Genomic DNA, 24,293 nt, shown 5'->3' on the forward strand with positions numbered 1-24,293 from the left:
TTTTTTTTTTTTTTTTTTTTTTTTTTAATGTTTATTTTTATTTTTGAGACAGAGAGAGATAGAGCATGAACAGGGGAGGGGCAGAGAGAGAGGGAGACACAGAATCCGAAGCAGGCTCCAGGCTCTGAGCTATCAGCACAGAGCCCAACGTGGGGCTCGAACTCACGAACCATAAGATCATGACCTGAGCCGAAGTCGGACGCTTTAACCGACTGAGCCACCCAGGCGCCCCGAGACTTTCTTCTAATTAACAGAAATGTTCACCAAAAGAATCTTTTTGTCCCCCCCCCCCCCCTTTTTTTTTTAAAAAAAAAGGCATATGGTGTAATGGTTAGAGCATTGGTTTAAAATGAGACCTGGGTTTGCATTTCACATCTGCCACTTAAAATTGTGTGACGATGACTTAAGTTGTTACTTAACTTTTATTTTCCTAATTTGTAAAATGAGAGTATAAGCGGTTAGTACCTTTTTTGCAGAGCTAAAAGAATATCTAGGATGCAGTATGCCAAGCAGGTTGCCTGACACAGCTATTGCTCAGTATACATCAGAGGTTATTATCATTCATTCTCCACTGCGTGCCTTAATTACACTCATTTGCTTTAAATCTACATGTGATATTGTTACTGCAGTAGAAATCCTTGTTATAATAAGAAAAGAAGAATAATTCAAAGTCTGGTCTATAATTTGCCTATTAATTTCAGTAACTATTCTTTCTAGACCTCAATTTCCTTACCTTCAGAGTGAAAGAGTTGGAGTATGTAGTCTATAAGGAAATAAGGGTTTAATAAGACAATAATAAAAGATTAGATGAGCCAGCTCCTTAACATTTACTGCAGAGGATAAGAATGGAAACCCTCAGGCCTGACACGTCCCCAGGAGGTGATATGGCAGTGGAACCAGGTGGTTTTTAAGCTCAGTTTCGTGGGAGTAGAGAAATTCTGATGTGCAGATTATGGTGGTACAGAGCATAAGAGAAATGATTTGACCTTATTTCTTCCTCCAGGTTTCTCCCAATAAGTCATCCCAGATTTATTCGAACCATTCCGGAGCTGAGTGTCCGGCCAAGGTGAGGGAACCCCAGCAGCATGGGCTCGTGGAAAGAGTGTGGGGCTTTGGATTTAGGAACCTGAGTTCTAGTCTAGATTCTGCCAGTGTTGTGGCTTTTTTTGCCTCTCTCTGTCCATGTTGTCTTACTTCTCTAGTAGGGATATTTGGCTCTCATAGGGCTAGAAGAATTATATGAAACTTAATGTAAAAGCTATACTTAGGGTTTAAAAGACTGGTTGCAGTTCTGTTTGTCAGCATGTAACAAAAAGAAGCATTTTTACTCTAAACCCAACTTTCTAAAACTCAGTAATTCCCAGAATAAAAAACATGTAACCAAGAATACCTGTTCTTTGAGTGTAGAGACTACTGCTTGGTGACTGGCATTTTAAGTCATGTTCTAGTGGATTTTGTAGAGGGGTGTTCAATGAGGGATTCTGTGTGGAGGAATACTAGTTCCATTTAGTGTTGGATCCAGTTTGGGATCATTTTTTCCTGAGGATCTTAAGCATTTGGACCCATGGATCTATCTGCTTCTGCTTCATCCATTAAAAACTCAGCCTCCTAAAATTAATGGGTCATCAATGAATGAAGCTAGATACACATGACTGAGAGAATGGCTCTTCAAAGTCAGCCCTGGGATCCACACAGGTTGTAAATCTTAAGTGCCTGGGGATATTATAGAAGAGCCTCTTTAGTAACTTTTAGGGGGTAAGGTTTTGTTTTTTTGTTTTTAATTATAGCTGACACACAATGTTACATTAGTTCCAGGTGTACAACATAGTGATTGGATAAATCTATATTTAATGCTATGCTCACCAGTGTAGCTACCATAAAATGCTGTTACAATACCATTGATTACATTTCCTATGCTGTACCTTTCATCACTGTGACTTACTAATTCTATAGTTGGAAGCTTATATCTCCCACTCCCCTTCACCCATTTTGCCCATCTTGCCACCCACTTCCCCTCTGGCATCCATCAGTTCCCTGCATTTATGGGTCTATTTCTGTTTTTTTGTTTATTCATTTGTTTTTTAGATTCCACGTAGAAGTTAAACCATGAGTTATTTGTCTATTATTTAGTGTAATACTCTCTAGGTCTTTCCATGTTGTCACAAATGGCAAGATGTCATTCTTTTTTTATGGGGAGTTGTTTTTTTTAAGATGTCATTCTTTTTTATGGCTGAGTAGTATTCTGTTGTCAGGGAGTAATGTTTGGTCAGTGTCCTGAAGGTATCAGAATAGAAGTGGAATATTTCTGGGAAGGCTTGCCTGAGATAGGCAGATATTCCTGGAACATTGAGTTCGAGGTGCTAACAACATTCTTGGAACTTCAAAGTAAAGCCCCTTAGTTCAAGAATAATGAGAGTTGTTGGATGCACACATTCCTATTTGTTTACTCTGTGGTTACTTTAGTTTTGTAGATTTTGATCGTGTCCTTTTCTAGTCTTTGTTGTGAGAACAGAGACTTCACCATATTGATCGTTTCAGTCTGCCAGATCTTCACCTGTGGTGTATACCTTGTTTAATGAAAAGTTGAGGTCAAGTAATGCATTCAAGCTAAGGGTAGATATGTTTAATTAACAAGGGTTGGTTCTTCTGAGTCTTCCCTCCTTGGCTTGCAGATGGCTGTCTTCTTCCAGTGTCTTTATGTGGTATTCTTTTTGTAGATATCTGTGTTCTAATCTCTTCCCTTTTTCTTTTTTCTTTCTTTTTTTTTTATTGTGCTAAAAACACAAAACATAAATTTACCCTCCTAACGGTTCTTAAGTGTGCATCACAGTTTTGTTAACTATGTGCACATTATTGTGGAACAGATCTCCAGAACTTTTTCATCTTGCATGGCCGAAACTCTATACCCATTGAACCACTCTCCATTTATCCCTACCCTCCCCCACCCCCACCTCTGGCAGCCAACATTCTACTTTCTGTTTCTTTGAGTTTGATTACTTAGATAACTCATGTAAGTGGAGTCATGGCCAGTCCTTCTGACTGGCATAACGTTCTAAAAGTTCATCCGTGTTGTTGCATATAGCAGATTGTCCTTTTCTAAGGCTGATTAATAATGCACGTATGTGTAGGCCACATTTTCTTCATACATCTGTAAACAGGCATTTAGGCTCCTTCCACATCTTGGCTAACACTGCAGTCAGCATGGGTGTACAAGTATCTGTTTTGAGATCCTGTTTTGGATATATACCCAGAAGTGGGAATGCTGGATCATATGGTGGTTTTTAATTTTTTGAGGAACTTCCATGCCGTTTTCCATAGCAGCTGTATCATTCTGTAGTTCTGGCAGCTGTGTGCAGGGAAGGATTCCCTTTTTTCCACATCCCCTGCCAACACTTGTGTTCCGTGTATTTGATAATGGCCATCCTTACAGGTGCGAGGTGATAATCTCACTGTGGTGATTATTTCCCAGATGGTTAGTGATGTGAAGTGCCTTGGCCTATGCTTGTTGGTCATTTTTTTTTTTTTTAATATGTTTTTTGGAGAAATGTCTATTCAAGTCCAGTTTTTAATGAGGTTTTATTGTTGTTGCATTGTAGGCTAATCCTCCTATAAGGACTCCAGTCAGACTGGATTATGGCCCATCCTGACATTCATATTTACCTTAATCACCCCTTTAAGTTCCTGATCTCCAAATGCATTCATGTTCTGAGATACTGAGGGTTAGCATGTCAACATATGAACTTGGAGGTGGGAGTGACACAATTTAGCCAATAACAGAGACATTCCAGTGGCATCTGTTCAGGGAATAAGCTTTTTCATTCTACCATATAAGCATTATGATAACGTATATAAATTGTCTATTACAGTGCCAGGCACACAGATTTTCTGTATGTGTGCGTGTGTGTGTGTGTGTGTGTGTTTTAAGAAGTAATATTCTACAGATGTTCCCTTCCTGAGGCTTCTCTCTGCACCCTCAGAAGATGGATTCCCCATTATTAATTTGATACATATCCAACTTCTTTGTATTTCAATTATATGTACACATATACATACATATATTTATAAAATTGTTTTGTGTGGTTTTCACATTTTACATAAATGTCATGCTGTACTTAATATTTTACAACTTGTTTTTTCCTCTCCAAATTTTGTCTTTGAGATCTGCTCTTGTGCGTGTAGTGAAAATAGCGGCCCATCGTATGAATGGGCTCAACTCTGTATGTTCGCCATCTGATGGGGGACATTTAAGGTTGTTCCCAGTTTTTCTCTTTTATAAATAATGCCACAGTGGACATCTTTGAACTCATTCTACTGGGCATCTGTACCAGGATTTCTGTAGGGTAGAATTAATGGATCATAAAGTATATGCATTTGTAATTTTTATTGGTATATGAAGGTTTCCATTTTTCTATAGTCACCAGTGCCTGTTATATGTTACAGTTTTACCAGTATTATTTGTACCGTCTTATTGATAAGTTTGGTTTTGTTTTAGAAATTACTTGAGTTGGGAGTTCTGTGATATCTTTGAAGTGATTTGTGGGCTGATAGCCACTTCCCCTTATTGCTTACCTGAGAAGAAAAAGAATCAAGACAATGATAATGGCAAAGTAGCATAGGGGACGGAGCCCTGGACTTTTGAGTCAGAGCCCTGACTTCAACTCCTGGTTCAAGAGCATAAAATGAGTTCAAGAATATCTACCCTGCCTAATTCACACATAAGATTGTTGTCACAATTCAGTGAGAGATTATTTGACAGAGCAGTTCTGCAAACTATAAAGCAACAGCTAAAGTATTGTGAAAGAAGTAAAACAATTTTGTTTCCTAAATTTGTAAAGGTTATTGTAGGCTACTACTTTATAGCTTGTTCGTACCTAGGTGAGCGAAATGGAAAAGATTATCTCTCGTGCAGGTATTATGAACATTCTCCTTGGAGGAGGGAAGTGGGAGTGTGGGAGGTGGGCATGAATGAGGGGGTACAGTCAATCCATGGCCATTTGGGGGAGCTGGTTTCAAGCTAGAAGCCTTATCCAGAGGTTGGCCCACTGTTTCCATTGCTTTTCTACAAACAGTGAGCTGGAGAAGGATGGCTGCACTGCTCTCAACACTCACACTGTCAGCCCCTTGGAGAAGATTAAACAGTACCAGGCTGGACAGACCGTGATTTGCTTCTTGAAGAAGGTGAGTAGTGCACACCTTGCAGTGTGATGCTTCCTTCTTTCAGAAGAAAGTGGGGGAGGAGCTGGAGACAAAGGCCATTAGCACTAGACATTTGAGTCTGTTTGCTACCATGCCAGTTTGTGGAAGACCAGAAGCCCTAATGGAGGAGCTAAACATGAAACAATTAGTAAGCAACTCACAATTCAGCATGTTTATAGATTAATTGTACAAAAGGGAAAGAGCAATATAGAGCAAGATTTAAAGTGAATGTGCCGTTGGATTCTAGATGCTTGCCTTTGATAAAGTTCAAGTGCAATGCAAAATAATGCATTATGTGCCAGATTATAATCTGGGTGCCAGATTATGTGTTCTAATCCCAAGTGGAACAGGAGTTTAAGAACGGAAGAGATAGTGAAAACTGTACCGGTTGGGATGTATCAGAAAAAAAGTTGGATGAGGCTTGACCTTGAGGGATAGCTCCTCTTCATTGCTGCCAGATTCTTCTTTCATAAGCATTCTAGCTGGGCATGTCACTGATGCTTGATCCCTATAGTTACCTATTGTCTGTAGGTGGGGTTCATCAACCCCCAAGCCTTAGAGCTGTACTTAAGGCTCTTCATAATCTGACCTCATATACCTTGTGTTCCAGTCACCCTGGAAACCTTCTCTTTTTCCCTTCTTGTCTTTACCCAGAGTACCCTCTCTTCCTACAACCCTTTATGGCCCAGCACAGATAATTTCCCCATATTACTCGTTCTTCTATTTATTCCTATAGCATATTTCTGTTGCTCTGGTTCTTTGCATATTTATTTGGCTTACTCTTTGTAGACTCTAATCTTGAAGGTGGGGTTTGGTTTTTATTTATCACTGTGATGCCATGTATATAGTGGTTGCTTGATAAATGTCTTGTTGAATTGACTTAGAAAATTGGGGGTCTGTGTTTAGGGCAGGACCCTATAAACAGCGAAGGATCAAAATTTAAATTGATTTAGGGGCACTTGGTGGCTTAGTTGGTTGACTGTCTGGCTCTTGATTTTGGCTCAGGTTATGATCTTGTGGTCTGTGGGGTCAGGGCCCATGTTGGGCTCTGTGCTGGCAGCATGGAGGCTACTTGGGATTCTGTGTCTCCTTCTCTCTGTCCCTCCTCCCGCTGGTGCTCGCTCTCTCTCTCTCTCTCAAAAATAAATAAATGTTAAAAATTAAAAAATAAAAAGAAATCAGATGTTGAGCCCTGGAGAGGATTAACCGTTATTGGGCACAGCTGAGCTTGGAGAAGGCTGCAGCGGTCACTGGAATTGTTCCTGCTGCTTAAAGCCATCTCTGAGGTCATTTTAGCCTTCTTATCAACTGAGGCACCAGGAGGGATGCATGGTCGGCTAGCCTAGCAAAGGCTCAGAGCTAGACTCTGAGTGAAGCCTGAGAAGTGAGAGAATGGCAGAGGCAGTGGGGTGTAGAGGGTGGATTCCTGTCCCTTGGGAACAGGGCCCCTTCAACCCTGTGATTTTAGGAGAGTCTGTGTTTTAATGAAGGGAAAAGAGATGTTTATATCCATCCCATCCCATCCCATTCCATTTCCCTTCCTGTTTTTTTTCTCTAGTACAACGTGGTTAAGAAATGGCTTGAGGTGGAGATTGCTCCAGACATCCGGGGGAGGATTCCCTTGTTGCTCACTTCTCTCAGCTTCAAGGTCAGTGTGCTTGAGATCCCTGGAGAGGAAACCCAGGCTCCCTAAGCTCGACTCAGAGTCTGGTATATGTTTGCAGTGGGTATAGGAAACCATGTACTTATTCAGGGAATGGTTTGGGAGATACTTGATATAGAGACTTAAGTGCTGTAGTTTTGGATAACTGACAGTAGTTTTGGATAAATGACAGACCTCTCTTTAAACATGAAAGGACTTTTCTTGTCCTTCCAGGTTCTGAAACATCCAGATAAGAAGTTCCGGATTGGCCAGGCCCTGAAGGCTACAGTGGTTGGCCCAGATTCTTCCAAGGCCTTCTTGTGTCTCTCCCTTATAGGTGTGGTGATGAATGCCTGGTCACGGAAGGGAGGGGGTAGAAAGGAGTGGGAAAGAGTCGTCAGGTAGTGTCCGGGTTTAAGGATGTCTCAGGTATTGGGCTCCTCAGAAAGCCCAGTGTAGTATGTGCCTTCTGGGAACACTTTTTCTCTTGAGGCTTTGTTCTTTGGCCTGTGTCACTCTGCTACTGTCTGAGTCACCTTTACCAACAGAGTTGGTTTTCTCAAGTGTCTCAGGAAGGGTTTTCTACCACATGGCCCTGGGATTCCTGACTACATGGCATGGTAATGTGGGTCTTCGTGATCATTCTGGTCCACCCAGCCTGTGGTTGGCCAGCATTCCACCTTCTTTCTTGGCTCACTTTCTCTTCCCTGAATCTGGTTCGTTCTCCTACCAGGTCCTCACAAGCTTGAGAAAGGGGAAGTGGCCATGGGCCGAGTGGTGAAGGTGACTCCCAAGGAGGGGCTGACTGTCTCCTTCCCCTTTGGGAAGATGGGAACTGTTAGTATATTTCACGTGAGTGACTCCTACTCAGAGATGCCCCTGGAAGACTTCATCCCCCAGAAGGTTGTCAGGTAGGCCAAATTTTTTGTGTTTTTTCCCTTTACAGCTCTATGCGGGATTATAGATTTCTTTTTTTAATTTTTACGTTTATATTTACTTATTTTTAATGTTTATTTATTTTTGAGAGAGGAAGAGAGAGTGTGACTGGAGGAGGGGGACAGGGAGAGGGAGACACAGAATCTGAAGTAGGCTCCAGGCTCTGAGCTATAGCACAGAGCCCAATGTAGGGCTTGAACTCACGAACCACAAGATCATGACCTGAGCCAAAGTTGGACGCTTACCCAACTGAGCCATCTGGGCACCCCTAAATTTCTCTTTTTTAAAAATATAGATGTGAGGGGTATCTAGGTGGCTTAGTTGGTTAACTGTCTGAACTCTTGATTTTGGCTCAGGGGCTGTGTCGGGCTCCGAGCCCAGTGCAGAGGCTACTTAAGATTCTTCCTCTCTCTCTCTCTCTCTCTCTCTCACTCTGCCACCCCCCCCCTCCCGCCACACTGCCCCTCTCCCCAGTTTGCCCACTCACTTGCTTTCTCTCTTTAAAAAAAAAAAAAGAAAAAGTATAGATGTGATAGGTGATTTTGTACCAGAAAAAATAGTATGAAAAAAAAGACAAGTTTTGTTTTGAGAGAGTGCAAGTGGGGCAGGAACAGAGTGAGAGGGACAGAGGATTGAAGCAGGCCCTGTGCTCACAGCGGAGAGCCTGATGTGGGGCTCGAACTCATGAAATGTGAGATCATGACCTGAGCCAAAGTCAGACGCTCAACCGAGGTGCCCCAAAGAAGAAAAGTTCTGATGCTCCCCTCTTTTTCCACCACTTTTCACCATTATACACCTTGGTCTCTATTCTTCAGGACTTTGTAGGTATAATTTTCTTCTATGTAATAATAGAATTTCATTTGATATATAGTCTGCAACTTGCTTGTTCTCTCATAGCAGTTTATCATGGACTTTTTTCTTTTCCTGTGCTAGTATATCTAAATTTACTTTGTTCTTTTACCTTATTTTTAACATTTCTTGGTCTTTCTTTCTTTAGTCATTATCTAAACCTCTGTTGATGGATGTAATGTTGAAGTGAATATCTTTGTGCATATGTTTGGACACGAACACAAGTATATCTGTGAAGTAAATTCCCAAAAGTAAAATTAATGGGCCAAACAATGTTATACATTTTGCCAAAATGCTCTCTGAAAAGACTGTGCTCATTGACATTCCTGTTAACAATAAGTATGACTATTTCTTACATCCCTGTCAAAACTGGCTATTCTTGATATTTAGTCTCAGCCATTGACTAGGCAAAAATTGATCTCTCATTTTGGTGTGCAGTTCTCCTACTGTCATTTTCCCTCTTGGTTGGCTTTCTTTGCTTGTCCAAGTGGCTTGCTTGTTTTCCTATTGAAGCATTCATCTTTTTAATGAGAAAAAAATTGATCTATAGGTGTTCTCTGCAGAAAGATAGTAACCTTTTGCAGTTGGGAGCTGCTTTATGGGGTATTTTTTGTGCACCAAAATGAGCCTGGTTCAGAGTTTTAAAGTCATTTGATAGGGCGAATAAATTAGCATTGAAGAGGCGGACTTCGGCCTGACATAGTACAGACTTCTGAGACTCCAAGTTGACTAACAGTGGAGCAGAGGCCTTGAGGAGACAGGCTGGAAAGTCATAATGCTCTTTCCCACCTCAGGTGTGCCAGCCCCTAGCACCTGCATAATAAATTCACAACCACTTATCTGAGCTAAACAGCACAGAGATAGCCAGGGCCTAGGAAAAGAAAAGGAATGAGAAATCCAGGGTCATCTCTGCTTTGCCTCTTGGGCTTACAAATGCAGGTGTGGCAGTGCCTGGGTGGTTCAGGTGGTTAAGTGTCCGACTTCAGCTCGGGTCACGATCTCACCGTTCATGGGTTTGAGTCCCACATCGGGCTCTGTGCTGACAGCTCAGAGCCTGGAGCCTGCTTTGGATTCTGTGTCTCCCTCTTTCTCTGCACCCCCTCAAATAAATAAACATTTTAAAAAAATGCAGATGTGACTTTTAGCAAAGTATTTAATTTTAATACATTTTATTGTAGCCAAACCTGTGAATCACGTTCAGTTGTGATTTATCTGTCCCATGTGGATAATAAATTAATTGCCTAAATGTAGATGATCCCTCAAGGTCCCCCCTGCTTTGGGAATGAGGATGCTGTGGACTAGGAGGCAGATGTGTGTCATGGGAAATCTTTGGACTGTTGCTGAGATCCTTTCTACTGCTAAGATTCTATATTTTGAAATTGCAACTTTGGGTTGCTAATTGCTGTTTTCAATGAACGAAGTTTGGAAACCTTAACCAAGGAGTAAACTCTGCTTTCCCTCCTGGAAGCCTCCCCTGCTTAGGACTCACTGATCTGTTATCCTCTGATCTGCTGCCGTGATCCTGCCCTAACACCTAGGTCGTCACTGGTCATGGTTTCCGGTGGTTAGTGGCTGAGATTGCACACTGCCAGGACCCAGTGTCAGGCTGGTGACACCTCCTGAGTACCCACCACATGGCTCTGTGTCTCTTCCTGAGGGCTCCATGCCCCCTCTCATTTTCTACTCCCAGCACCTTTGTTGAGCAAGAAGAGTAGGTAGTGATTGACTAGTAAACTGAGGCTCAGGGAGGTGACTTGTGCAGAGTCCCTCAGTACGTTCTTGACAGAATGAAGAACAGAGCCCAGGTGTCATGTCCCCTCACTCTTGCTTGTTGGTCAGCCTTGTGGAGAGGAGGCTGAGTCCCTCTCCTGTTTCCTGGGATGCTGAAAAGTCAACATCTCTTTTTGCTATCATTCCAGGTGTTACGTCCTGTCTGCTACAGACCATGTATTGACTCTGTCGCTGCGATCGTCTAGGTGAGTGTCTGTGGTGGAGACAAGGAAGGCAGTGAGGAAAGGCTGCACAGAACTTTGAGCTTCCCCCCTTTCTTCTCTGCTTGTGCACTTTCTACCTTGCCCCATCTTTATCCAGAAAAGCTGTGGCCATTCACATTGCCACAAGAACGTGTCTGCTCAGACTCTTGCCGCCCAGGGCAAGGTTCAGACATCTGAATGTGGTATTCAAGGTGGCCACACAGTGGCCCTGGAAAGGGAAGATGATCTGGTTCCCAGGGTTCCATAGTTAGTGGTATGTCATGAAGTGGATTGGCCTGAAGTCAGCTCGTTCCATGGTTAGAAATGGATGTTTCAGAGGCCAAGGCTGACAGGACTTCAGGAGAGAGTGGGGCTGGGCTCTGAGGTTGTCATATCCTACAGTCAGGTCCAGAGTTATATTCTTGGATGTAGAGTTTGATTATCACAAGTGAGTTGGGAGTGGATGGGGAAGGGAGGGTTGAGGTATGTGTACATAATAAGCCTTTCATTCTTAGGACAAACCCAGAGACGAAGAGCAAAATAACTGATGCTGAGATTAACTCCATCCAGGATATTCAGGAAGGGCAGCTCCTGAGGGGCTATGTGAAGTCTGTCCAGCCGCACGGTGTGCTCTTTGGGTGAGTGAGGTGGAGCGTGGGGGCGTGGGCCAAACGCGACGCCCTCCCCGGCCTGTGCTGGTCCGTGGTCTGTGGTGGTCCTTGGTCACCTCCTCTGGAGACAATATGAAGGAAGGGGAGTCAATGAGTTCCCACCAGTTTGTAAATTCTGAGATGTTTTATACTTTTAAAAGCGTTTTGAATTATTCTTACTGGTGTTTTGGACACCAAAGAGCATGGCATGTCCAATTTCAGTTTTCAGTTCATTTGGTTTTTCTTTGGTTTGGTGTTTGATGGTGATTTGTAACTGTTCAGTGAAATCACATGACGTTCACAACCAGCAGATAGCACAGCGTTCTCTGCTACGATTTCCCCATTTTCATCTCCTCTGGCTATTCGTGATAGATGCATTGTGGTGCTCTGGTGTGGGATGGAAAATGCCCTTCGGTCCCATCTTCATTTATGCCTGATAGTTTTTTCTAGTTTACAGAGCTCTTTTTATCCTTGTGAATGCCAGGAACTCGTGTGTGTCATAAATCCTTGTCACAACTTGGGTCCCTAGGAAAGTGGAGGCACTAGGCTAGGCTGGGACTCTCTTGTATTTATGACCACAGGACTCTTTTTTTTCTTTTTTAATTTATTTGTAATGTTTTAAAAATGCTTATTTATATTTGAGAGAGAGTGTGTGAGCAGGGAAGGGCAGAGAGAGAGGGAGACAGAATCCCAAGCAGGCTCCATGCTTGTCAGCACAGAGCCCAGTGCAGGCCATGATCTCACAAACTGTGAGATCATGACCTGAGCCGAAATCAAGAGCTGGATGCTTAACTGACTGAGCCACCCAGGCACCCCTGTGACCACACAACTCTTGTCTCTCTCCTGTCAGCCTCGGCCCCTCTGTTGTGGGTTTGGCCCAATACCCACATGTCTCCCAGTACAGCCCGTCCAAGAAAGCCCTTTATAACAGATACCTCCCGGAAGGGAAGCTGCTTACAGCCAAGGTCCTGAGGTAGGTGTCTTCCCTACCCCCATACGCCCTCTTTTCCGAGGAGCCCTGGGAGGAGATTCAAGAGGTAAACTAGACTTAACGCCTTAGGTAGTGTTGGTGCAATGTTCAGCTGAACAAAATCCCATTGTTTGGAGCCTTCTACTTCCGCCCCAGCCTCAGCTCCTAGAAGTTGACGTGGAGACTTTTCTCTGCATCGGCACTTGTTGGGGACAGAGTAAGGGGACATCAGAGCTGCCCCCTGTATTTTACTATTCAGCATGGTAAAATGCACAGGTCATTCCAAAGAATACTGAATGGATTGCAAGTAGGTAGGACAGGGCCCGGAAAACTGGACTGATCAGGAGAGAAAGGCCTGGGCTGTTTGCCGAGCCCGCTGTCCTCTGTTGTCCTCATTGTCCTCCCTCCTTGTTGTAGCCTGAACCGCCAGAAGAACCTGGTAGAGCTTTCATTCCTCCCCGGTGACACTGGGAAGCCGGACGTGTTTCCCGCCTCCCTAGGACTGCCACTTCTAAAGCAAGAGGAGAGGAAAATGGAGGCAGAGGAGCAAGAGCACAAAGGAGAAGAAGAGCAGAAGAAGAAGAATCAGAAAAGGAAAGGGAAGAAGAACGAGGAAGGGCAGGAGGCAGTGCGGCCGCCTGGCAAGGAGAAGAGCGAGTCCCAGAAACCGCAGGCCAAGAAGCAGGGCAAGCGGCCGCTCCGGGAGCCTGCAAGTGAACAGGTACATCCCTCAGGGAGGATGGCCTCCCTCACGGGCACAGGAGAGCATTTCAGAGCCAGCCAGACGCCACGTGGCCTTCTCTTAGACCAAGAGCAGTGTGAGTTTGGAGCCGGGCGCTGGATGGTGCCAGCAGGGGCAGAGGAGGGGGTGTTGCCCCAGGCCGCCAGCGGGTTCCCCTGGGCGGGAAGGGTGACTCGCCATCTTTCCCTCTTGTCATCTCAGGAAGGAGTGAAGAAGAAGCAGAAGAAAGCTGCTCCGTCAGAGGAAGACGACAGTGGTGTTGAAGTGTATTATCGGGAAGGGGAAGAGGAGGTGGAAGAGAGGAGTGTGCTGCCCAAGGTGAGGGTCAGCATTGATGGAGAGAGGAGGCAGCCCTGGGGAGGGAAGCCCTTGGTCTCCTGCCTCCGAGCTGGGCAGTTTCTGGCCCACCCTCTTCTCTCACTTCTTGTAAAATATGACCAGGTGGGGCCACTGCTTTATCCAAGGAGTGGGCTGCATAAAAGAAATTCTCATCAGTATTTATTGAGTGGAGCTGAATTAAATTAGTGGGATGGGCAGATAAAGGGGAGGCTTAACCTTTCCTGAACCTGCATCCCCTTCTGAAAGATGGGGACAGTACCATTAGGACTGAGGAAGGGCTGCCCAGACTGTAGGTACTAACATCCCTACACCCCGGAACGCTTCTCATATCTCTGTCTTGGCTCTACTATCTCCTTACACGTGTATGGCACTTTATACACAGATGTGTATATATGTATCCATATGTATGCTGCTGGTGGTGGTGGATTGTTTTCTTGTTTTTTGGTTTTTTGCATACATATGTCTTAAAAGCTCATTGCCTAAATAAATCTATTTACAAGAAAAGCTTTCACATCACTACTATGGTTTCTCCAGTGGAGCGGGCCTAGCCTGGCCCTGGGAGGGAGCAAGGGTCTCTGGGCCTGGTGGGAGCCCCTGCTCCTCCAGGTGGGATGGGGTCAGAACAGGGTGCAGCCCGAGCTGAGTGCTTTCCTCACACACCTCTTGTGCTCCTTCAGGGGAAGCCAACCAGGCCAGCAGAAGTGCCCCGGCTACAGCTGTCCTCTGGTTTCATTTGGGATGTGGGGCTAGACTCTCTGACCCCGGCCTTACCACCTCGAGGAGAGAGCTCAGACAGTGAGGAGGACGACAAGCCACAGCAGTCTACGGTGTCGTATTTTGCAGGGGACCCCTTGGTGCTAGTCTCTCTTTGCTCTCTCCTGGCCTGGGTGTCCCTCCTGGCAGGGCGGGGCAATCTCAGGCCGGGGAGTATTTACAGAGCTCACTGACTGCCCTGCCAACTCTTGGCTTCAACTGCAGACCTCTGCCAGGGTCTGAGGAGCAGATTACTCACTAACTTTTGTGCCTTCTGTAGCAGAAGAGGAGCAAGAAGGAAAGGATGTTGGAGAAGCAGAAGGCAGAGAAAGAGCTGTCCCGCATTGAGGAGGCACTGATGGATCCCGGGCGACAGCCAGAGTCCGCAGATGATTTTGACCGACTCTTGCTGAGCTCCCCCAACAGCTCCATCCTGTGGCTGCAGTACATGGCCTTCCACCTGCAGGCCACAGAGATCGAGAAGGCCCGGGCCGTGGCTGAGAGGGCTCTCAAGACCATTTCCTTCAGGTCTTGGCCTTGTCTTCCTGCTTTGGTGGGGGGGTGGCTCTTGAAAGGGAGGGCTGTGTCTCCGCCGGCCGCAGAGCTTGCCGCCTGTGGGTCATTTCCTCTTCGGCAGGCCGACAGCAGTTTGGGTGCCCGCCACCCGCACCCATGGGTTCCCAGGCTTTGTCTCATTGCTGTGCCATCTGTGAAACAGATCTGCTCATTAATATTTTATAGTCTCCTTCACTGAAGTGGCTAAGGGTTTACAGGAGTCCCTACACTGAAATAAGAGACCTAACTTGGAGCAGAAGTAGAACAGGGGAAATAACTCCACATACCTGGGTGTGGACACTCTCGGTGGCCATTTCCAGGCACAGGGTAGAGTGAGTTTTCTGACAGCTAAGAGGAGGGATGGTGATCCTTTGCTTCATTCTCTTAGTTTGGAGAGAGAGACCAGAAGATTCTGTTCCTTCCTGCCCAAACATCTAGCCAGTTTAAGATTTAGTGGGCTTCCTTTCTAGGAATGGAGGCAGATGCCAGGGGAACCCCCATAGTCAGGGGCTGGCGTTCTGCTTCTGTGTGAGCTGCAGTGGGGACTGGGCCTCTCAGGGTTCTCACTAGGGGCTGGAAACTGAGGATGTGGATAGAGCCAGGGAACGAAGAAATAGTTCCAGTCTGCATCCCTGGGCAGTAGTGGGGGCTTTCTTGGGCTGAGGTGATGGAGCTCATGTGCTGACTTTCTCTCCAGAGAGGAGCAGGAGAAGCTGAATGTATGGGTGGCTCTGCTGAATCTAGAGAACATGTACGGCTCTCCGGAGTCACTGACCAAGGTCTTTGAGCGGGCTGTGCAGTACAATGAGCCTCTCAAGGTCTTTCTCCATCTGGCTGACATCTACACCAAGTCAGAGAAATTCCAGGTAGGAGTCTGATCTGGGTGGCCCCGCTGCCAGAGGGTCCTTAGCTGCTCAGAAACTAACTCCTAGGAGTCACAGAGGCAGCAGGGAAGTCACAGGGATGAATTCCCCCATTCTGGATACAGCCCTGCCACAGGCTTGCTATGTGTCATCTGGGCCCTAACTTGTTTGGCTTCTAAGTGGGCGGAGTCATTTCCTCCCCCCTCCACTTTAGGACTGCAGCTGGCAGTGGAAGGAAGTGAAGGGACAGCTGACCCCTGGTGTATATCCCTTGGGTTTACAGCCACGAGGCAGCAGCTCGGCGGAGTGTCCCTTTTCTGTCTCTCCTGTGCCCCCATGTTGTTCTCACCTCTCTTCTGTTTGGACTTCCATGCAGCACAGGATTGATAGGGAGACTCCCCACCTGTAAGGCTCCTTCATGTGTTCTGTGAGCCTCTCTGCTTCCCTCAGGCACCTAGAATTGGGCCTGCACAGTGACTGGAGTTTGAGGCTACGTCTAGCCTCTCATGAGCATAGCTGCTGCCTGTCTTTGTTGTATAACACTCTGTAGCTTACCTTTTCTTTCCCACAGGAAGCTGGTGAGCTCTACAACCGGATGCTGAAGCGATTCAGGCAGGAGAAATCTGTCTGGATCAAATATGGTGCCTTTCTTCTGCGGAGGGGCCAGGCTGGGACCAGTCACCGTGTGATGCAGCGAGCCCTGGAGTGTCTGCCCAATAAAGAGCGTGAGTGTTCGTCCCCACCTTCCAGCCTGATTCCGGATCACATTAGGCTCTCTGATATCTGGACGTAGGGATTGGGGGTTTTCTCTGAGGGGGGTGTGGTGTTGGGAAAGCCTAGTGGAGGGCATATAACTATTTTTCTATTGATTACATGCTCATGGACGTAACCGTGTGTTGCATTTCAGATGCTAAACTTCAAAGATGAAGGAACAAAAAACAGTTAGTGCTAACTTCGTTGCCCCTGCCCCCTCTCCCTACTGGGCCCAGAGAGACTCTCCAGTGGAAGTCATAGATCAGTACCCGTCTGTGTATTTGGCCCTAAACTGCCCCACTGTCCCAACTGTCATCTTGGAACCTGGGAGCAGGGAGTCAGGGGTCAGACGGTGTCTGACATGTAGCACATTGTGCTGTGGTGAGGGGTCTGTCTGCTTTGTGTATCTGAGCTGTCCTGTCCCTGCAGATGTGGATGTGATTGCCAAGTTTGCCCAGCTGGAGTTCCAGCTAGGGGATGCGGAACGGGCCAAAGCCATTTTTGAGAACACACTGAGCACCTACCCAAAGCGCACTGATGTCTGGTCGGTTTACATCGACATGACCATTAAGCATGGCAGCCAGAAGGAAGTCCGGTGAGAGGGGAAGACAGATCGGGGCTGATTTAACTGTGGGGATTGGGGGACATTGGCCAAGTGGATAAGTTTTAGCCCCACAGTCAGCTTCCAGGATCCCCGGTTCTCTTACACTCTCTGAAGAACATCTTTGACATGACATACCAGGTCCTGTGGCATTCACTTTGCAACCTCTTTTTCTGTATCTGGAACCTGGGGTGGGTGGTAGGCTGGTCCTGGTGTGGGAGTCAGGAAATTTGGGTTTCCTGCGTAATTCATTGTACCTGCTTCTGGTGATAGAGAATGTTCATGGGCTTGCTGTTGTCGCCTGTGTCTCCACAAGGCAGAGAGGATTAAGGATGGATGGATTGAGGTCAGAAAGAACTAGTGCCTTGCCCAAGCCTGTGGGTGTTTGATCTAGAAAGAGGGTGGCAGTCTATCTTCGCATGGACACCTTAGGACTTTAAAATGGTAATGAATGTAAAGACAGATGTGAGAGTGCTGGAAAATAGACAGCCTGGGTCCAGGGCCAGAGGCGAGTGGGTGACAGCTAGCCAGCAGTCGAGTGGCCGGGGCCAACAGGCAAATGCTGCCTTGCTCTTCCTCACAGGGACATCTTTGAGCGGGTCATTCATCTCAGCCTGGCTCCCAAGCGAATGAAATTCTTCTTCAAGCGCTACCTGGACTATGAGAAACAACACGGCACTGAGAAGGACGTGCAGGCCGTGAAGGCGAAGGCCCTGGAATACGTGGAAGCCAAGAGCTCCGTGTTGGAGGACTAGTGGCCCGCGGGCCTCAGATGGCCACTGTCGGCAGGGGGCCAGCCCTGGCGAATCTCAGGCGCGTGGGCAGCTGAAAAGCTGTGTTGTCTGAGGACTCTTATTTAAGTGTTGCTTTTTCTGCGGCACCTTTTAGGGTAATCCTGTCAGGATGGAAAAGAACTTGAGCTTTCTTAGACTGCCTTTTTGCTTGTTTTATTTTAAGTACTAGTTTACTTCATTTGTACCCTTTTCTGAGGCTGCTCAGTGGTTGTAGGCAGCAGACTCTTGGACCCCTAGAAAAGTTGAGGCGCTCTCTTTCCTGGGAGTTTGCTGGGGACAGGAATGGAGGGGCTAACTTCTGATGACCTGGTGGTCAGGATCTCACTCTGGCCCAGCAGGCTCTTGGTCCAACTAGAGGGGGTCAGCAAGATCCAGGGAGTGGGCCTCCTCCCCTAGGCTGAGTCCAGCAGCCTGCGCTCAGCTAGCACTTGTGCCCTTTTGTGGACTCAGTGAGGCTGGGACAGGAGGATGAAGGCAGGCCCCAGAAAGGGCAGTTGGGGAACCCGGGTACCTGAGAGGAAAGCCACAGGTATTGACATGAACCACCTGGGAGGTTTCCTCCCAGGCCCACCAGGCCCAGATTATCCAGACTCTCCTAAGTTAGGTGCCTCATTTGTGAAATGGGGTCAAAAAGTCCTACTTGGAATAGTGGTGGTGCCGGGTAGTTAGGAGGCTCGGTGAGGACATAGATTGCTGTGCTGTGTGAGTTGGGGAGACCACAGTTTTTCTGTGTCTCCCTATAGCCCCGATGGGGAGAGATCCTTGGATGGAGGGCATTGATTGGCTGGATGATTTTCCTTGAGACCTGAGGGAAAGGGGACATGTTGGGTCCACCACACCCACGCCTCCCTGGGACCCTTGTAAATTTCCCAGAAAGGTGGTCTCCACCTCCTTTGGTAATAATCCTGTATGTTCCAGAATTCTTGGAGGCCAGCACAGACTCAGTTGTAGAGGCCAGTTCTTTTCTGGCTGGTCTTAAGGGGATTAAACGTTTTCTTTGGCAGCGCTTTAAATGTGCTGAGAACTGGAGAGCTTTCCTATGGGAAGTGACTGGGTTGAATGCTGGGAAGCAGGACAGGGACAAGGAGAGCATCAAAGGTTTTAGAGATGGTGGAGGCGATCAGACAAGGGTGGGCATGTGTGGGTGGTGGGGAGAGGCAGAGCTGGGGCTATCCTGGTTTTTGGTCATTAGCACTAAGTTATAGGAGCTAGTCTACCCTCCTGAGTGAGTGTTGGGTCTTTTGACTCATGGAATTTAAGGTGATCTTCCATCTGAGACAGGCCAGGCTTCACCTGTTCCCCAGATCAAATCAGATAACTGAATCTAACTATCAAGACATCATCAGCCGTAGGGCCTTCCCACATGTGGGAACATTTGGCTTTCCCTGCACCCCTGCCCTCCCTTCCATCCATTTTAATTTTGCTCAGAGTCTCTCTATCCCCCCCCCCCCCCCCCCCCCCCCCGCCAATCCCAAGGGGATGGGATTTGGGCCTGTCTCCATGACCACCAGCCTGCTGTGGCATAGCCCATCCAATAATGCAGACACCAAGCTACTCGTTTATACTAGGAACAACTTTATCAAAAATTTTAAGTATATAAAATAAAGCCAGAGGCTTACATTGGAGGGCAGCTTCCTGGCTGAGCACTGCTGAGCCAGGTATCCGCGTGCAATCACACATACGGTAAGTGCACGATCCTGCACAAGGATATCACGCTCACCTGGCTCTGCTGGCCGGGGCTTCCCAGCTTGGGAGTCCCACCGGTAAGCAGTTGTCCACGTCATAGTTAATTAAGGCTCGGTTCTGGGAAAGGACCTTTTCCCCAAAGCGGTTGACCAAGTGTTTGGTGGCAGCAGGACAGGGCGTTTCTTCAGGTCTGAGAGCCTTGCTGTCGGAGCAGACCACGTTGTCCACTAGCTCTCCACACCCCAGGGTGCTTTGTGTTCCTTGCTTCTGACCTGTTTCCCCAAAAAGTTAAAAAAAAAATCATCCCCTTCTGATGCTGTGAGCAGGCGGTGGAGTTCAGTTTGAGTCCAGGCACCGTCACGGGCAAAGAGTGCGGGAACCGGTCCCTCAGGAGGCGACCAGGGCCATCTCCACGGTTTCTGGTGCCGTGCCGTTGCCCGCCAGACCCTGGGCCCACTTGTGCAGGCGGCTGTAGAGCGGGAGGCCCTGGTTCTCGCGGTACAGATAGACGCCCGTGATGGCGTTCCACTGTGGCCGAGGCTGGGTGCCTTCCACGGGGAACCTGGCCACCAGCTCCTCGTCGTCCTTGTCGAGCGCCACAAAGCCGAAGAAGCGGCGCACGTTGTTGGCGGCCAGCACCCGCGAGTGCACCTCGGCCGTGCGCTGGAAGAGCTGGTCCTCGTTGGCGCGGTACTGCGCCCAGTAGGCCTCCTGGCGGTAACTGAGTGGTGAGCAGTAATGCTTGAGGCACTTGGTCAGGAACACCAGGATGGCCACCATGCCGATAAGCAGCCATCCGAAGAGCTGGCCAGAGAAGGGGCAGGGTTGAGGAGGGGCAAGGAGCTGCCTAGACCCTCACCCGCCCCAGGAGGAAGTGGGAGGAGCTGGTCAGAGGGCTCCGGCTGGGCTGGGCTGGGCCGAACCGAACCTCAGCCACAACCCCCCTGAGGGCAGATCCTACTTCTAGAAGGGAAACCGGCCCTTATGGCTGTGATTCCACTTCTTTGTCCTCACTCCCTTGAACTCACTTTCTCTGTTGTGTTTTATTTGTTTGTTTAGAAAATCCTGTGCTCTCCTTGTGTCCCTCATCCCTTGCTGCTCTGAGTTAATACTCCTAGCTGTGTTTTCTGCCCCCGTCTCTGCCCTTGTTCTCTCTCCCCAGGCTGACCTCTGCTCCTTCAGAATTGAGCCACAGCTAAGGCTAGGATCAGGGCAGCAGCCACTGCGTCCTGAGTCAACACCCCTTCCTGGCTCGGGGGACACCCCTATGACAGCAGCACTTGAAGGCTGACTTCGTGCTGGGCCGGGGTCCTTCCCGGAATAGGAACGTGTCACCTCCTAGCTGACAGCAACCGTTTCATAAGCTTGCAAGGGTTTGTGCTCAATCTGGGTGAAGTAGAGGTTTTTTGTTTTTTTTTTTTAATTTTTTTTTTTTAAACGTTTATTTTTGAGACAGAGAGAGACAGAGCATGAACGGGGGAGGGTCAGGGAGAGGGAGACACAGAATCTGAAACAGGCTCCAGGCTCTGAGCTGTCAGCACAGAGCCCGACACGGGGCTCGAACTCACGGACCACGAGATCATGACCTGAGCCGAAGTCGGCCGCTTAACCAACTGAGCCACCCAGGCGCCCCGAAGTAGAGGTTTAATCTGTGACTGGGATCGAGGCTTAGTCTAAGCCAGAACATTCCTTTAATGTTTAAAAGTTGTTTCACCAAGTCCTAACTCAAAGGTTACCTGGCTCAGTCACCTGACGCTGACAATCTAGTGCTTTCCTGGAGACCTCAGCCCCTGAGGACAACTCTGCCTTTAAGGCTGGACCATCCCAGCACCTCCCCACCAGCCGTCGCCTAGGGAAGAAAGAGGAACAACTTCCCATTGCACAGCCTTACCTGGGACTCGTACTTCAGCCTGCGGGTGACCTCCTCCCGGAAGCCTGACAGGTTGGCAGGGCCCTCCCCACAAGGGAACCTGGCCAGGATTTCCGTGGCATGGTCTGGTGGGAATCCCTTTTCCCCGGCTGTGAGTGAGGAGGGGTCCACAAACTCGCTGAGAGCACAGACGTAGGCCTCACCGCGCAGCAGGGAGATGACAGACCAGGTCACGGGGGCCACGGCCGCACGGCCCAGGATGGAGCTTAGGAGGAGGAAGTTGGGGGCGGCCGAGCAGTTCTTGGTCCTCCGGTACTGGCACTCGGTAACTAGGTTCCAGGTGTGGTTGTTGAGGATGACACCGATGAGGAAGAGTGCTAGGGCGGGCACACCGATGGCTGTCAGCCCATATAGGTAGTTCCGGGCAGGTGAGCAAGGGCAGTGGAAAGCCACCACAGAGAACAGCTCCTGGCTGCCCACTGTGCCCAGTGCCACCAGCCCATTGAAAATCATCACGTCCTTGCTCTTGAAGAAGAGCGATAGGAAGCGGAAGTTCTCTGCAATCAGGGCTGCCATGGTGATGAGTCGGCTGGGGGACCGACTGCAAGGGGAGGTGCAGGCGGAGCCTGGGGTCGATGGTTCCTGGTGGGACTAAGAAGGCGTGCAGGCTGGTAGGCATCTGAAGGCAGGGCGAGGTCTTGCCATCTTAGCCCCTCTAGTGGCTGGCCGAGCGCTCCCTGTGGGACAGTAAGTGACTGATAAATGTGTGCCTCTGAAAACTGAAAGGGTTTGAGGGGATCTTGTGTGGCCAGGCTGGTGAGATGGGAAGGAGACTTGGGGAGCCCCAGGGCCTGGTGGACAGGGTGGTGGCAGCCACTGCTCACTGAGACCCTGCTAGGTGCCAGGTGCTTTCCATCCCTCATTGCCCATGGTCAGGATCTCACTGTGTTGTCATATCCCCAGTGTATGCAGAGAGGGTGGAGGCTTCCTGAGGGGGAGGGGCTTGCCAAGGTCACATGTAAGTAAGTGGCAGAGATGAGATTCATGCTCAGGTCTGTCTGCCTCAGGCACTCAGGTTCTTGTTACTCCCACAAGCTTCCCTTGAAGGAGGGATTAAGAATGGCCTTGTGGCCCTGGGAAATATGGGGTTCCAAGTAGTTCTGATGTGTTAAGGGACCTAGGACTACTTGGAGGGTTTTGTCCTCAAGGACTGTAGCCCATGGGTATAACAGCTGAGTGGGTGTCCTGGTAAAGGACTTGGGCCTGACTCAGTGAGGTGGGGTGGGGTGGGGTGGAGGAAGGGGACTCGGTCAGTGGTAAGCCTGGTGCAGCGTTCCTAGAATTCATGAGAACTTTTCATTTTGGAGACCTCAGCATCTGGACTGGTTTAGGAGATCCTGGCTTTCAACGTACTTCATGACTTTTCTTTGGGTCTCGGTGTCCTCATCTGTGAAAAGAGGCCAAATCATTCTGGCCCTTGCTCTCTCCTTAGCGGTGCTGGGGGGAAAAGAAAGGGGGAAAAGTGATGCCTAATAACTGTTCTGTGTCAGAAACCCCCTACCTTACCCTGTCAAGTCTTTAGGGTGGCTCCCAGAGGTGAGGCAGCTGGCATGTTTCTCCTTCCTGCAAATATCAGGAAACTAAGGTCTAAAGAGGAGTAAGTGCCTTGCTCGAGGCCATTAAAGTATGGAGGTGCCTGGGCAGGACTTTCGAGCCTGATGTAAGGAGGCTTGGGAAGTGGACAGGGGTGGGTCTAGCGAAGACAGTCCTCTGTTTTCTTGGCCTCCTGACCTTGCTCTGTGCTCATCCATGAGAGAGCCCTGGTGAACCTTCCATTCCCCACCCATTACCCCTCCCTTTCTAAGCAGCCTCCCGGGGGGCTGCCCAGCCTGCCAGGGACAGGCAGCCTTGATGGGCTAAGGCTTGACCATCCCCACCAGCCCATACCCAGCCTGCTCCGCCATGTGGTACTGGCAGCCTGCCAGGAAATGGCTGAGGCTCCAGCCATGTTCTGTCCCGACTCCCTTCCTAGGCTCCACCCACACAAGCAGACATTCCAGGGTGTGGCCCTATGTCCTCCCAATCTAGGGGATGAAGAAAAGCCCACAGCCAGAAGCAGCCTGGGAGTGGTGGGATGGAGTGGGCAGCAAACAAAGCGGGGGAGACCTGCCCATATTTCCTTCTCTACCTCCTCTGTACCCGCCACCCTTCCTGGTTTCTGCCCAGTTTGCCAGATGGGCCCCGGCAGTGACCACGTGGGGAGCCAGGAGCAGGAGGAGGGACCTGACTCCCTCCCACTCAGCCCAGGGCCTCCGGTTGCACTCTCTGGGAAAAAGTTTATAATGTTGCCAGGGATGAATGGGTTAAAGGCAGGCTCCTCTCCCTCTTGCTCTTCCCCTCTTGGCTTCAAGTTTCCTAATGAGCCTTCATGGGGGCCCTGGGTTCAGAAGCTGCCCAAAGTGGGGTACAAGATACCTGAATCCTTGGGGTAGTGAACAGAGAAGAAACAAGGCCATCGGCTGAGACTACCGGCCCTGTCTCGCAGGCCAGGAAGGGGTCACATCTAGGCGTGGGTGGGACCTCTGACAACAGCAGTCGGGACAGAAAGTGGAACAGGCTGGGAAGGGCACAACTGGCGGGGCCCAGAGTGAGGAGCCTCGGAGGGGCCTTTCTTCCCAGGACAATCCCTCCGGGTGGCCTTGAGCAGCCCGCCCATCCTCCCCATCCTCCCCGTCACCTGGCACACCCCAGAGAAGGGCCCTTCCTCTTACCTGGGGCCAGTTGCGGGCGACAACCAGTGGCTTCAGCCTCCGCGGGGCGTGGGCCTGCAGGGCGGCCCTGACCCGAAGTGCTTTCGGGCTGTCTTGTGCTTTCTTCTGTACTGGAGCAGGGAGCTGGAGACCAGCAGGGCCTGGGCTGGCCTGGCGCTGTTTTCTAAGAAGTTTTAACTCCAGAAGAGAAGGAAACAGCAGGATGGAACTCGGGCAGTAGCAGTGAGTGGAAAAACAGCCTCCCTCGGGCGCCAGGCAGGGGAGGGCGGGTGGTGAGGGCGGTGCAAAAGGAGAGGAAGTTGGGCTGCCTGTTTAGCAGCGCCTGGCCCGCGCCTGCCCTCCTGAGCCAG

At 48.8% G+C, this 24,293-nt stretch overlaps 2 protein-coding genes across 4 annotated transcripts in view; one reads left to right on the forward strand and one right to left on the reverse strand.

Annotated features, from left to right (window-relative positions):
• Nucleotides 1-17,750, forward strand: part of PDCD11 (programmed cell death 11) — a 43,960-nt gene extending 26,210 nt beyond the window's left edge. Inside the window, exons 21-36 of one of the 2 annotated variants that reach the window (XM_049645654.1) lie at nucleotides 1,004-1,066; nucleotides 5,070-5,178; nucleotides 6,755-6,844; nucleotides 7,073-7,175; nucleotides 7,572-7,749; nucleotides 10,543-10,599; nucleotides 11,112-11,234; nucleotides 12,097-12,219; nucleotides 12,634-12,937; nucleotides 13,160-13,276; nucleotides 13,975-14,124; nucleotides 14,331-14,578; nucleotides 15,303-15,471; nucleotides 16,040-16,193; nucleotides 16,651-16,816; nucleotides 17,406-17,750. In XM_049645654.1, coding sequence (XP_049501611.1) covers nucleotides 1,004-1,066; nucleotides 5,070-5,178; nucleotides 6,755-6,844; nucleotides 7,073-7,175; nucleotides 7,572-7,749; nucleotides 10,543-10,599; nucleotides 11,112-11,234; nucleotides 12,097-12,219; nucleotides 12,634-12,937; nucleotides 13,160-13,276; nucleotides 13,975-14,124; nucleotides 14,331-14,578; nucleotides 15,303-15,471; nucleotides 16,040-16,193; nucleotides 16,651-16,816; nucleotides 17,406-17,577 — 2,326 coding nt within the window. In that variant the 3' untranslated portion in view covers nucleotides 17,578-17,750. The remainder of the gene's footprint in view (nucleotides 1-1,003; nucleotides 1,067-5,069; nucleotides 5,179-6,754; nucleotides 6,845-7,072; nucleotides 7,176-7,571; nucleotides 7,750-10,542; nucleotides 10,600-11,111; nucleotides 11,235-12,096; nucleotides 12,220-12,633; nucleotides 12,938-13,159; nucleotides 13,277-13,974; nucleotides 14,125-14,330; nucleotides 14,579-15,302; nucleotides 15,472-16,039; nucleotides 16,194-16,650; nucleotides 16,817-17,405) is intronic. The other variant, XM_049645655.1, reaches the window with a different exon arrangement.
• A 1,403-nt stretch (nucleotides 17,751-19,153) lies between these two features.
• Nucleotides 19,154-24,276, reverse strand: CALHM2 (calcium homeostasis modulator family member 2). Of its 2 annotated transcripts, XM_049645675.1 has the most exons (4): nucleotides 23,944-24,276; nucleotides 22,586-22,669; nucleotides 21,194-21,909; nucleotides 19,154-20,106 (listed from the first exon to the last, which is right to left on the reverse strand). In XM_049645675.1, the coding sequence occupies exons 3-4, from the start codon at nucleotides 21,746-21,748 to the stop codon at nucleotides 19,690-19,692; spliced, it is 972 nt and encodes a 323-aa protein (XP_049501632.1). In that variant the 5' UTR covers nucleotides 21,749-21,909; nucleotides 22,586-22,669; nucleotides 23,944-24,276; the 3' UTR covers nucleotides 19,154-19,689. The 2 variants fall into 2 exon arrangements, with proteins under 2 accessions (XP_049501632.1, XP_049501633.1); XM_049645676.1 differs by lacking the exon at nucleotides 22,586-22,669.
• Nucleotides 24,277-24,293: the final 17 nt, after the last annotated feature.

The sequence above is a fragment of the Panthera uncia genome, chromosome D2 (genome assembly GCF_023721935.1).
Source record: "Panthera uncia isolate 11264 chromosome D2, Puncia_PCG_1.0, whole genome shotgun sequence".
NCBI classification, from domain to species: domain Eukaryota; kingdom Metazoa; phylum Chordata; class Mammalia; order Carnivora; family Felidae; genus Panthera; species Panthera uncia.

Bases quoted from the DNA above. Each gene is read 5' to 3' on its own strand.
- CALHM2 (XM_049645676.1), bottom strand. From the start codon at position 21,748: ATGGCAGCCCTGATTGCAGAGAACTTCCGCTTCCTATCGCTCTTCTTC. The intron at 20,107-21,193 runs GTAAGGCTGTGC...TTCTCTGGCCAG, and splicing joins GGCTGAAGTACGAGTCCCAG to CTCTTCGGATGGCTGCTTAT.